The sequence below is a fragment of the Eumetopias jubatus genome, unplaced genomic scaffold, assembly GCF_037043125.1.
Source record: "Eumetopias jubatus isolate StellerSeaLion01/CBP00866 unplaced genomic scaffold, mEumJub1_p1.0 scaffold_16, whole genome shotgun sequence".
Taxonomy (NCBI): Eukaryota; Metazoa; Chordata; class Mammalia; order Carnivora; family Otariidae; genus Eumetopias; species Eumetopias jubatus.
In genome coordinates, this window is record NW_028274822.1 from 20,933,297 (window position 1) to 20,948,050 (window position 14,754).

Genomic DNA, 14,754 nt, shown 5'->3' on the forward strand with positions numbered 1-14,754 from the left:
AACTGGTTTTCAGAGCAGGTCATTTCAGAATGAAAAGGGGTCAATTCCACAAAACATAATAGCCCTGAATGTGTCTTCAAATAACATGAAGCAAAACTTGATAAAAAACTGCAAGGAGAAAAAGATACCTTTATAATCATAGTTGGAGATTTGAATATTCTCCTCTCAAAAATTAATATACAAAAATATCAGTAAGGATACAGAAGACTTGAACACGAACTAAATAAAGCTAATTGACATTTATACAATATCCTATCCAACAGCAAAACACACATTCAAGTGCACACATTACATTTACTAAGATAGGGCACTTTTGGGGTCATAAAATATCTCAAGACTTATTTCAAAATATTCTGCAGAATTTATCTGGTCTTTGTCCTGGCATGGAGCTCCTAAAACCCTTAGAATTTCCCAATGTGTGTTTTTTATTCATCATGGTATATGCTAATGAGGTGACTCATGGGGCGGGGGGGGGGGTGTGGGGGCCTAGTTTATGCCAACAGGAAGGCTTAGGATGGCAAGAGCCCACACCAAAAAGACCACCACATGATTAGAATGTTGAAACTTTGAGCCATCCTGACATCCTGGGAGGGTAGGAGCCCTGGGGAATTGGAGACTGAGTTTAACCACAAGGTCAATGATTTACTAAACCCTCCCAACATGATGATACCCTAAGAAAAACTCTGGACTTCCTTAGATCTTTAAAAGTTCTCATCACAAGGAAAAAAAATTTTTGTAACTAAGAATGGTGACAGATCCTAGACTTACTGTGGTGATCATTTTACAATATATACAAATATCGAATGATTATATTGTACCCCTGAGATAGTATGTCAATTATATCTAAATTTAAAAACAACTGTTACCTAGGATGCAACAGAAAGTTACTCAAAGAGAGCTGAAAGCTCTCAGAAGGGAGGTGGGGGAAGGGACAAAAGCAGGGAAGGAATGTATTTCATTTTGCAGAACCAACAGTTCCAGCCAAGTAGAAGCTCAACTGTTTCACCTGATAGCCCCTTGCTAGGTGTGTCTCACCTGAGAGCCCCATATCTGAGCTATTGAGCTGGACCAGAGCCGAGGACCAGGGCAGAAGCCCCCCTAAGTTGTTACATTTAGCTCATTATACTACCAAGATCTCCTTCTATGGGTGGAGTTTTCTGACATTTTTTGAACATACCGTGTATGCACTAGCCCCTCGACAGGCTAGGCATGAGCAATTGAACCAAAGTGCCTGTGCAAGCTCCCTGCTCCCACCTTCACACTGAATAAGAGCTTCCCGCACAACCACATGGTGAGACAGTTCTTGGGGAGCTACCTTCCTGTCTTCTTACTTGTAACAAGCAATAAAAAGTTCTTTGCTTTCAACATTTCCTTGGGTTGTGTTCAATGTGATGTTCAACCCCCAACAGTGAACCCCTTGAGTTGTTACATAACCAAAAACAAACAAACAAAAAAACCTCTGGACTTTCCCGATCACTTGATATGTTTTATTTCTTGACCGAGTTACATAGTTGTTGCTTATAATCATCCATTAACTTACTTATGCACTTTTCTGCATATAAATTTCACAAAAAAATATTTTTAAATATTGAAATTAATCCAGATTTGATGAAGGCATATACCTGCAGATTCACAAAACACCTAAATCCCAACCATGATAAAAAGAAGTCTGTAGCTAGACATATAATAAAAATTGCAGATTTCCAAAGATAAAAGGGAATATCTTAAAACAGTCCAAAGAAGTCAGCTCAAAATCCACAGTTTTAAAGACATAATTTCAGAAAGTGAATTCTACTTTGAAGGAATGAATGTATGAGATGCAAGTAAAGAAGGTGAGCGGGAAAAAAAGATAATCATGCTCATAAATCTAAACATTAACTCTATAAAATACTAATAATATCCAATTTGGAGGTTAATAAAGAACTAGAGGAATTAAAATTAACATATTTTAGGGCGCCTGGGTGGCTCAGTTGGTTAAGTGACTGCCTTCGGCTCAGGTCATGATCCTAGAGTCCCAAGATCGAGTCCCGCATCGGGCTCCCTGCTGCGCGGGGAGTCTGTTTCTCCCTCTGACCCTCCCCCCTCTCATGTGCTCTCTCTCTCTCTCTCAAATAAATAAAATCTTTTTAAAAAGTTTAACATATTTTAATATCTTTATGTTGTTTGGAAGAAGGTACATATATTTACCATTTTTGGATGTTAGGCATGTTTAATTTCTAAGGGTAATCAAGAATACTTAGAATGTTTACATTTCAAATCAAAGGAAAATATATTTTAAAAATTCAAGTAATACAAAAACAAGATGAGAAAAAAGATGGGAAAGAAGCATAGCATAGAAAAAGAGAAAAACAGAAAGCACAAACAATATGGAAAAAATAAATCCAAATAGATTTGCACTTCTGCACTATGAAGGGACAAATACTCTTAAGAGTTCCTTCAATACAAAATACTAGATTCCGTAGAAAACAGATTTTTTAATTCATTGTCGGTTGAACTATATAAGGGAAATCTCCAGGCCCAAATCCCCTACAATCACAGGGGGAAAAAACTGAGCTGAAACAAAAGCAGGAAAGGATCAGGAAGCATCAGGCAAAAAGCAAACTTTCCTGAAAGGTGGGATTCACCCTGACAGCAAATGCCTGCAAATCACTTTTGGAGACAAAACCTTGGGACAGTAGCAAGGTCAGGGAGCTGAAAATAAGACAAACTAAGACAACTACATTCATGAAGGACCCTTCAGGGGGCTACAGTGATACCAAATGGGTTCATACTGACTCACTGGAAGCAAATGCAAATCATATCTGAAGGGAAGTATGCACAATTTTGATCCTTTGTCTTCCCACAGACTAAACTCAGCTACACACTCAAGGAAACAGGCTAATCGACAGGTACATGACAATATCCAAAAACTTACTTATAAAGAATTAAAATATTGAAATGATCAAAAATAGAATATAACATGAGTTTTTAAAAATTAGAAACAGACTTATAAAAGGCTATAATGAATAAATGGGAAGATTAGAAAAAGAATCAAATGAAAAATATAATTATTAAAATTAAAACCATCATTAGTGTTTTAAACAGTAGATCAGACAATGCTGAAAAACAAATTAATGAACAAGAGACAGAGCTGATGAAAATAACCAAAATGCAGCAGATAAACAAGATGACAAAAACCATGAGATTAAGGGAAAGTCCATAATTTGTGCAGAGTCCTAAAAGAATACAAAAGCAATATTTGAAGAACTAGTGGCCAAATGTTTTACAGAACTAACATAAATTGAAAGAAATGGGAAGCCAGCATATATTGAGGATAAAAAGGAAATTCACATCTCCAAACATCATAGTAAATCTGTAGAACACCAAAGGAAAAACAAAAACAAGGATTAAAAGGAGACGGAAATAAAAGATAAACTAGAAAGTCAGAATGCAGAGGCACTAAGATATTGAAAGGCTAACTTAAAGCCACAGAATGAGTAACAATGCTTCGATAATCCCCACAGCATTCTCACTTCAGAGAGTGTACTTTAACTACTATTTTATTCTCTTTTTAAACTGGCCAAAACTGTTTTACTCTTAACTTTTTTTTTTTAAACCTTTCTAGTTGCTTAATAATTTCTGGCTAAAATAATACAAGGATTATTTGAAAAAATTTTTAAATGTATTATCTAAAAAAGTAATATATCCTTTTTATCAGGTTAACAATCTTACCAGTATACTACATGTAGAAAATTCCATAGTCCTTGATCCAGAATACTAAATATTTGCATATGAATAACTTTTGAGGTTCTTGCTCTAAGTTATTGTTTTTGATAACCCCAAACTCCCTGTTAAAAATCCTTGGTTAGGAAATTTTCAAATTTCAAAAAATCTAAAACTAAGTTAAAACTTCTTACCTAAGAGAAAGTATCTTTCCGTTACTCTTTATTCACATTTGTATATTTTATTTTTATCATTTTTTCTTTAGATTATATCTGCAAAGGTCATAAACTCGAGAACAGGACTCTTCCGAATCAGTGCTGAGGTATACTTTGATGTGTTCTAGAAACTTATGTCTTGCAAATTATAAGATGTCCACAATCTTATACCCAATTTTTAACCTTGCAGGCAAAAGGGGAAGGCAATTAACAATGGGAAAAAGAGAACACCTATTGATTTAGTAATTGTGCATATTTGTTGTGGATATGACATCCTTAATCTCATCTCCAAAAATAAGAAGATGCAAAAACATCTAATCATTAGTTTAAAACCCTACACAGATGAGCCAGAAGGAAATGGACTTCTTCCATTATCTAGCATTCTTAAAAACCTATCACATTGCCTTTCTGGTGTCCATCCTTCCCTTAATCTACCTGGATGGAGAGCTCCTTCTAGTTTTCTACAACATGTACACTCCCCTGCTCAACTTCCCACCTGGCCCCTGCCACACCATTCATTCAATATTTACTGAGTGCCTTCTATGTAGACACTGTAGTAGATTCTCGTGTACTCAGAAGCATGAACTGGATATACATTGCTTCGGTATTTAAAAATCATCTTATTAAATGGTACATAGTACATCAGTCAAAGATACCTGAATATTTTGTAGTTGGCAGTAGAATTTCTTTTTTGGAAGTTTCCTAATGGGCTGAATTTCTTGGGCCATTCCATATTTCACAGAAAAAAAATTCTTTGCTATGTCATAGCAATGATTTGGCTAGTCTATTTTTTACACATAGGTGTATATCTCTCCCCCTTCCCCCCTCCCCAATTTATGGGAAATGTACTAATACTAACCATGATATTCTTTTTATTGAAAAGCAATACAAAATAGCTTTAGAAATAAGAAGATAATTTTACATTATTTCTTCTGTTATGAATATTTTTATGCTTTGTGCCAGAATTTACTTCCCATAACTACACTTGCTTTTATCGAGAACATTTTATATTGGATTTCTACATTATTGAATATCTATTAGTGTTTAATTTAGAGGAGCTTAATAAACTGCTAAATCTGAGAACAATGGCTTTTCCTTTGCTTTCTAGACCTTTTTTCTGACCATGCTTATTTCTGCACAGTGGGCAAATCTGACCCTGCTCTCTTCCAGTCGGCCAACAGCTCTTTTTGTACCTCTTCTGGTAGTTCATAGAAAACTTCAGGATCAATGTCAGAAGGAAAAGTAATTTTCTCATCACTAGAATCTTGCTCTTTATTTTCTGTAAGTCTTTCATGATGAGAGACTGTCACTGTTGATTCCTTATGGCTATCTGTAGTGCGGTTTTTGGAGAACAGTCGCTCACTCTGCAAATTTGGAAATGAATGGAAAATAGATACGGCAGGGTTTGTATTTGAAAAATGAAATCCTTGAGATTGTTTAGGTCCTTGATTCATTCGTTCATCTTTTAATCTACTGTCTACATAATGTGAATAATCCTTTTGGCTAGACAGAGAAGAGGAACTACCGCTATTTAAACCTGATGTTCCTGGTTCACAGGGAGACACAGATGATATCTGTTTACTATTGGATAAATGATCTGTAGGATTTAAGGGACTATCTTGCATTTGTTTTGTAGTAAAGAAAGATAATACTCCCCTAGAGGCATGTAATGGACAACTCAAACTTCCTTTGCCTTGAACTTTTTCTCCAGATTTTCCAGAAAGGATTTCTTCTTGAATATCTACTGGAAGCTGCTTAAAGACTTCTTGGTCAATACCTTCAGGAAGTGAGCAGAGTGGGAATTCATCACTGTCTTTGTCTTTAGAAAAATGAGTATCTAGTGGAGCCTCCCCAGTTCTTGTACTTTCAATTCTTCCAGATGGTAGAAAATCCCAATTTGTTTCTTTGTCTTTGGAAAAATCCTCCATATGACTGTCTTTCATTTTCTAGAACACAAGAATAACAGAGTAATTTAAGATATCTGCTACTTTTAAATATTCATGCTGATGAAGAGTATTATAGCCATTATCTGACCAACATGTTTCTAATCTACTCAATAATTTCATTCCTTTTGGTCAGTTCCAAACAACTAGAGACGATAAACCCACCACAATTAGTCACACTATTGTGTGCATCTTTATTCACAATTCTAGGGAGAAATTTCCTTCCATCTTAGCACTGAGCCAGAAGATAGATAAGTGTTTGGAAACTTAGAAAGTACCTTAGCAATTGTGTTTTCAAATTTACAGTTCTGTGAATAAAGGAATGGTAACCTAGAAAAGTAAATGATTCACCTACGGGTATCTAAAAAATATGTATGTTAGAGCATCAAGGGCTGGTTTTCTCAAAATCCCTATTCTGAAGTGTAACATTTAACAGAAAGAAAAAAATATATTTCTATGGTAAAATCTCAACATCAAAATGAAGATATAATATTGTTTATATCTACATAAAATAAAAATTTAAAAACACCTTCAGTTCTAATTTGCATAATTTTTCTATGTAATTTTTTTTAAGATTTTTATTTATTTTTATTGAGAGGAGAGAGAATGGTAGAGAAAGAACATGAGAGGGAAGAAGGTCAGAGGGAGAGGCAGACTCCCTGCTGAGCAGGGAGCCTGATGTGGGACTCGATCCTGGGACTCCAGGATCATGACCTGAGACGAAGGCAGTCGCTTAACCAACTGAGCCACCCAGGCACCCTCTATGTAAATTTTTCACTTAAATTTCCCCTCTAGTTTTAAGCACCATGAAAATGTATACACAATCAAATATAACTCAGGAAACATCAACACAACAGTAACTGCAAAAAAAAGTAAAAGGAGAAGAGATCTGGGACACTATATTTACTGTATGCCAGACATGTACAAGGTACTTTCGCTTATGTTTACCTCTCTAATACCACTATAAAGACTTATAATTCTGATTCTACCAAATAAGAGGTAAAAAGTAAACTCCTTTTTAAATTTCAGTTAATAAAGGGAATAAAAAGGGCCACAGGAAAAAAAGTAATTTGAAGAGGGCACTGATTCACTATTTCTGTAACAGGATCCTGTTCTCATTTTAAACTGAAATGTAAATGAAAATATTACTGAAATTATACTGATTAAACATTAAAACAAAGAAAATAATAAAAACATTTTGAATTAAGAGTTAATTGTAGGCAAGCACAATTTAGTAAAATATGATTATTTTTTTTTTATAAATTTATGTTTTTTTTTTTTTAAGATTTTATTTATTTATTTGAGAGAGAGAGAATGAGAGATAGAGAGCACGAGAGGGAAGAGGGTCAGAGGGAGAAGCAGGCTCCCCGCTGAGCAGGGAGCCCGATATGGGACTCGATCCCAGGACTCCAGGATCATGACCTGAGCCGAAGGCAGTCGCTTAACCAACTGAGCCACCCAGGCGCCCCTATGATTATTTTTTTAAAGCATCCCATATTTAGTAACTAGAGTTTTGCTAGATGGCCATAAATATAAGGTTTTGTTTTAGTCACTTGGAAATATGACCGGCCTCTGCTTCTTTACTGCCACACTCTTAATTTCTACAATTGTAGAATGAGTAGTCATATATCAATCTTGTTATCAAAATTCAATGTAATTTCAAAACCAAGAAAATTTACTTTTTTTGTTTTTTTAGATTTTATTTATTTATTCGACAGAGCGAGGGTGCACAAGCAGGGGGAGCAGCAGGCAGAGGGAGAAGCAGGCTTCCTACTGAGCAAGAAGCCTGATGCGGGGCTCGATCCCAGGATCCTGGGCCCATGACCTGAGCCGAAGGCAGACGCTTAACCAACTGAGCCACCCAGGCGCCCTGAAAATTTAAATACTTTAACAAAAACATTGGGGGGATGCTGGTAGCTTATATACAAATTAATAGACAAAAAGATTTTATTTCCAGTATCTAGAAATATTTTCATATTTATTAGGTAATCATCATATTCCTGTTGCTATAAAATGCTTTAACACCTCCAAAACAAGGAACCTCCATAATGGTTTTCTCTTTTATCCAGTGATGCTTGTTTTCTTCTTAGATCACAGTACAGTACACTTGTGGCTAGCAACCATAACATGAGAGGTAATATACACAAGTAAGTCATTCAAACAATATCATCCAAAAGACTCTCTAAATTATATCAATGAAACACAAACTTAGATTTGTAATTTAACCACATAAATCCAACAAGAGTGTACTTACAAAACTGCGCTTGCCAGACCGTGAAGTTGTTGATAATGATGGTGTTAAATAATAATCAATAGTTCCTTTCTTAGCAGTATTTAATGCTTTAAGGTTGCAGAGGCACACACTTAAAAGGGTAAGATGAAACGGCATCTTCACATTCACCATATTTCGAAAAAGTTTCATAAGTATATCAACCATTGGGGTCATCACATCGCAATTTCCTAAACAAAATGTTTGAGAAGACTGTATCTAAGCACATTATGTCATAATTAATATTAAAAGCTTAATCTAATTTATATTGCTTAGATTAAGAAGTTAAAATCCTCAACAGATATCACTGGGACATCCTGACAGTATATACTACACTATGACAATCTCAACACTAATACTAAATGCCAAATAAGGTAAAGTTTTCAAATGATTTGAAATATGGGGCTTCCAGTTATGGGAGTGTGATCAGGTCAGAAAATCTCCCCATAAAACTATAATAAAACTGGAAAACATTGTCAAGAACAACCATTTTGAGGATCTGAAAATGGACCAAAGGCAAATAAATTGAGAAGCATTGATTTGTAACAGCTAGTAGAACTTAGATGAGAAAAGAGGAGACAGCAGCCTTACTCGCTGGGGTTGTTCATATCTTGCTCTATGTAGTAGTCCTGCCAGGGTGAGGCTGGCTGTGAGAGCCAGTAGCTTTGCTGTCAGAAAGGACAGACTTGATTTGAGGCAGAGGGCAAAAGCCCATACCCAGCAGTGTTTGCAGTAAAGTGAATAAACTTGGTAGGAAACAACTGGAGAAATCACACAACTCTCTAGTCTGAGGTTGCAGTTGTGGCTGGAGTGAGTAAAAAATCAGTGGATGAGCCATAAATTTAAGCAGGAGATCTGGAAATGAGAGAACCATAGAGGGACTGGATAAGCTCTCCTCACAACCCCAGCTGACTGGGAGACTGCACACACATGGAGGGGAGGGGATAGAAGGCCCAAGCTCTCTACACATTGCGGACGGGAATGGCAGCAAGCATACATGGACGATGCAAGAAGGCTACAGAAAATAAAAGCCAAGGCAGAGTTGAAAATGGCCTAAATTCTGAAAGCACTCTCCAACCCATGCACTTATCTATTGACAGAAGGCACAAGCCTTTCAGGCTCTAGCATTTGAGCAAAAGCTTTGACCAGTCATCGGCTAACCACTAAACTATGCAGACACAGGGGTAAGGAAGCCAAAATAAAAAATTTAAATTAAAATTAAAAAAAAAAAAGAAAGCTAAGCAGAGAAATCAGAGGCTACACATCACAGGGGACGTAGATTCTGCAGCTTAAGTTCAGGCAGGTTAGAAAAGGAAAAGAAAGACAAAAAAAAGCCCACAAGAAGAAAATTCAAATCCAGAGTTGCTAAAATACATTATCTAAAATGTCCACTTTTCAATAAAATATTATAATACATGAAGAAACAGGAGTGTGAGTCTAGTGAGGAGGAAACAGCAGTCAATAGAAATTGACTTTGAGTTGGATTTAGCAGACTTCAAAGTTGCTACTATAGATATGTTCAAAAAATTAACAGGACACCTTGGTGGCTCAGTGGGTTAAGCCTCCAACTCTTGATTTCAGTACAGGTCGTGATCTCAGGATCCTGAGATTGAGACCTGAGTCAGGCTCCACACTCAGCAGGGAGTCTGCTTCTCTCTCTCTCCCTCTGTCCCTTTCCCCACTCATGCATGTGTGCTCTGTCTCTCTCTCTCAAATAAAAAACAAAATCTTAAAAAAAAAAAAGAATTAAAGAAAACCATTTTAAATAATTAAAGTAAAATATGAGGGGTGCGTAAGTGGTTCAGTCAGTTAAGCATCTGACTTGGTTTTGGCTCAGGTCATGATCTTATGGGTGGTGGGATCAAGCCTGCATTCGGCTCCACACTCACCAGGGAGTCTGCTTGAAGATTCCCTCTGCCCCTCTCCCCATCTCACTCCCTCTCTCTCTCAAGCACAGGGAGAAGCAGGCTTCCTGTTTCTATATTTATTTATACCTCAAATAAATAAATAAATAAATCTTAGAAAAAGTAAAAATAAAAAATAACTGAAATGGTAACAACTACCAAAAGAGAAGAATCTCGTAAGGAAACAGACTCATACAAACAAACCAAATGGAAAGTCTAGAGTTAAAAAGTACAGTAAACAAAATAAACAAATAAAATCACTAGATGGGCAATGCCAGCTTTGAGATGACAGCTGAACCAAGAGAACTTGAAGACAGCTCAATAGAAATTATCCAATCTTTGGGTGCCTAGCAGGCTCAGTCGGTAGAACATGCGACTCTTGATTTCAGGGTTGTAAGTTCAAGCCCCATGTTGGGTGTAAAGATTATTTAAAAAAAAAAAATCCTTTAAAAAAAATTATCCAATCTAAAAAGAAGAGAAAAAAGACTGAAGAAAAATGAACAGAATTGCACACACCTTTAGGTTATTATCAAGCATACCAACATATGTGAAATGAGATCCCAGAGGAGATGAGGGGAAAAAAGGGGCAAGAAAGACTATTTGAAGAAATAAGAGCCTAAAACTCCCCAAATTTCATTAAAAAATTAATCTACAGAATCAAGAAGTTCAATAAATCCAGAGAAAGATAAACACAAAGATTCCACACTTAGACACATCATGGTCAAACTGATGAAAGACAAAGACAGAGACAAATGACTCATCAATAAAAGAGAATAACAATACAACTATCATTATAGTGCAGTACAACTCAGCTCCAAATTCACCCTTCAGTACCTGCTCTGTGATAATGCATTGCACTCTAAAATTTTTCACATTGAATATGACGTTACACCTTGTCATTAAAGAACACTGGAAGACCAGGAAGATTCTCTTCCTGGTCCAGGAACCTGGTTCCTGGTTCCATTAATTTCCAATGTACAGTTATTTAATTTTGCTTTCTCCCATTACATGGTTTGTTTGTAGTGCATGTGTGGGGACACCTAAGAGTACTTTCTATACCACATACATGTGGAACACTCAGTCCCTCAGCAACCTCGAGCCCCAGCTTGAGCTTAGTGACTCTGTACCATGGCACTACCAACTTAAACACCATACATACCAGGACAGTGACCCCACTCATTCTGCACACCCACCTAATAGCCTTGACTTGCCTCTATCTCACGAGGTTGTTTCCTCCAGGTCTTCCTATGCAGGCACCATACTTTCCACCTTTGCACTAGCAGAATACAGATACCTTCAGCACAACCACCCACCAGCCTCAGCTTACCTGCATCCTAAAGGGTTGTTAACAGAAGTCTTCCCAATACGAACACTGCATGCTCCAACCCATACACTGCCTCAACAATGAGCAAGTTCCCAACATCCCAACTCCTTCTGTGTGCCCACCAACCAGCCTCAGCTCACCCACAGATCAGAGGATGGTTTTTCTCTTTGTCCAATAACTATGGACCAGCTCTGGGCCAGGTAATTCAAAAGATTTCTCCACCACCCACTGTTCTACAACCACACCTTCTCCTTAAGGGGTAGAGGGAATCTCCTTTCTAAGTTTGTCCTTCCTTGGGTGCTTTTCCTCAGCCGTTGGGTACCCCTTAAGAGTCCTCTTTATACTTTTATAGTCACTCCTCTAACATGGTTTAATAATTCTGTGGAACTTTCTCTATTTAAATTTTTGTGTGGTTATTCTCTCCTGATTGGTAGGAGACTGATAAAACTATTAAGAGCTGACTCCTCATCATAAATAATGGAAACCAGAAGACAACAGAATGGTATATTCAAAGTAGGGAAAGAAAAAGAGTCAAGAATTCTTTTTTTTTTTTTAAAGATTTTATTTATTTACTTGACAGAGAGAGACACAGCGAGAGAGGGAACACAAGCAGGGGGAGTGGGAGAGGGAGAAGTAGGCTTCCTGCGGAGCAGGGAGCCCAATGCGGGGCTCAATCCCAGGACCCTGGGATCATGACCTGAGCCGAAGGCAGACGCTTAATGACAGAGCCACCCAGGTGCCCCTACAGTCAAGAATTCTATATCCAGACAAAGTGCCATTCAAAAATGCTATATTGGAGTCTTTCATAAATTTTAGTTAGGTAGAATGGTGTGATAGTGATGCTCAACTCTTCTTTTCAAACATAACTGGTGCATTTTCCAGGATAGACCATATGCTAGACAATAAAATTACACTCAATAAATCTAGACAGCCTGAAATTACTCAAAATATGTTCTCTGATCAACATGAAATTAAAGTAGAAATCAACAACAGAATGAAATTTGGGAAATCATCAAATATTTGGAAATTAAACAACAAATTTCTAAATGAGCTTAGGGGTCAAAGAAGAAATCACAAGGGATATTAGAAACGATTTTGACCTTAATGAAAAGGAAATAACAACAAATGTTATGGAATACAGCTAAAGCACCAATAAAAGGAAATGTATCACTTTAAACTTGAATTATTAGAAAATAAGTATAAAACAAATAATATAAGCTTCCATCTTAACAAACCAGAGGGAAAAGGACAAATTAAACTAAAGCAAGCAGAAATAAATTAAAGGCAGAGCAGAAATAAATGAAATAGAAAGTAGAAAAACAACAGAAAAATCAATGACACCAAAAGTTGGCTCTTAGAAAAAGATCAATAAAACCTTTGAGTGAGGCCTCACTCAGATAAACCTTTGCTAGAATGATAAAGAAAAAACGAGAATACATGCATTACCAAAATCAGGAATGAAAGAGGAGACATCACTATAGATCCTACAAAAATTAGAAAGATAATAAGGCAATATTGACAACTTCATGCCACCAAACTAGACAACTTGAATGAAATGGATACATTCCTAGAAGATAAAAGTTACCAAAACTGATTCAAAATAAATAGAAAATTTGAATAAACTTACAATAAATAAAAAATCAAATTCCTATTTTAAAATCTTCCTATAAACAAAAGGCCAGGACCATGAATAGCCAAACAAATTCAAAATAGAACAAAGCTGGAGAACTTACACTATTTAATTTCAAAACTTATAACAAAGTATCAGATAGGGTGGAACTGATATAAGGATAACCACATAAATCAATGAAATAAGAAAATCAAGAAGTAAACTTCTTTAGAGTCAATTAGTTTTTGACAAAGGTGCCATGACAATTCAAGAAAGAATAATCTGTTTAACAAATTCTGTTGGAACAACTGGATATCCACATACAAAAGAATGAACTAAGCCTCTTATCTTACACCATACACAAAAATTTACTCAAATTAGATCAAGTGTAAAGCTTAAAACTATAAATTTCTAAAAGAAAACACAGGAGGAAATATCTGTGACCTTTGAGTTAGGCAAAGAATTTTTAAATAAGACACCAAAAGCATTATCCATAAAAGAGAAAAAAAAAACACAAACACAATGAAATACCACTGCAAGGCCACAAGAATGACGATAATAAAGTAAACTGACAATATTAAGTGTGAAAGAGAATATGAAAGCCCGGAACCCTCATACATTCTTGGTAAGAATGTAAATGGTTATACTCACTTTGGGAAAAAGTTTGGTAGTTTCTTAAAGTTCAACTTAGCATATAACCCAGCAATTCCACTTTTTGTAATCCACCCAAGATAAACAAAAACATATATCTGCCCAATGACTTGCATACAAATATTCATAGCACCATTTTTCATAATAGCCAAAAAATGGAAACAATCTAAATGCCCATAGAGAAGTTATCTTGTGCCATAAAATACATTCTCTATTAAACAACAACAAAGTTTTCCTGTAAAAATTCCTGATAGAATGAAGGTATTTAATAGCTCACTAACTCCCTGTGAAGATCCTCCATCTTTGGATCATATTTCTAATTCAAAGTTTGTTTTTTTAAGAGTTCAACCTGTCAGGCACCTGGGTGGCTCAGCTGGTTAGGCCACTGCCTCTGGCTCAGGTCATGATCCGGGAGTCCCAGGATCAAGTCCCCCATCGGGCTCCCAGCTCAGCGGGGAGTCTGCTTCTCCCTCTGACCCTCTCCCCTCTCATGCTCTCTCTCACTCTTTCTCTCTCCCAAATAAATAAAATCTTAAAAATTAAAAAAAAAAAAAGAGGTCAAAGAGTTCAATTTATTAGAAAATTAGCCCATACCTGTCCCTAACTTCTGAATCACATGAGATGGAATAGGGCACTGACGACTCTCACGGCTACAGTGATTCTCAGATGAATACCGACGGATTATTAATCTGATTGTATGTGGCTTCCTTCCATCTTGGCATACTCTAAAAGGAAAGAGAAAGGAGAGATTTTTTTTTTTATCTATAGAGGTATCAGATTTAGTAACCATAACAATTATAAATATGGTTGATGACTAGGCAGTAAGCAATAAAAGTCTCTGAATAGCCCAAAGAAATTTCACCACATCTATGCACCAAAGTGCTAAAATCTTAAATGTAAGGTGTCAGGTAAAATTCAGAATTGAGTGCAATCAGGAAAAGAACAGAAATAAGATATAATTATAACAAGTCATTTTATAATCCAAGTCCAAACATAACTAAAAGCAACATATAAAATCGGCAGGAAATTAAAGAAACTAAGGGACTCCTTCACCGGCAGAGGCAAAAACATGAAAAATGACAGATTCTTTTTACACAGGAAAAAAAATAAGATTACAAAAAGAAAAAAAAATTTTAA

At 36.2% G+C, this 14,754-nt stretch overlaps 1 protein-coding gene across 1 annotated transcript in view; it reads right to left on the reverse strand.

Moving 5' to 3' along the window:
- Positions 1-1,490: 1,490 nt before the first annotated feature.
- The window catches only part of POLI (DNA polymerase iota), a 28,121-nt gene continuing 14,857 nt past the window's right edge, over positions 1,491-14,754 (reverse strand). Inside the window, exons 8-10 of the mRNA XM_028103009.2 lie at positions 14,212-14,342; positions 8,115-8,320; positions 1,491-5,863 (exon numbers count right to left, since the gene is read on the reverse strand). Coding sequence (XP_027958810.1) covers positions 5,045-5,863; positions 8,115-8,320; positions 14,212-14,342 — 1,156 coding nt within the window. The 3' untranslated portion in view covers positions 1,491-5,044. The remainder of the gene's footprint in view (positions 5,864-8,114; positions 8,321-14,211; positions 14,343-14,754) is intronic.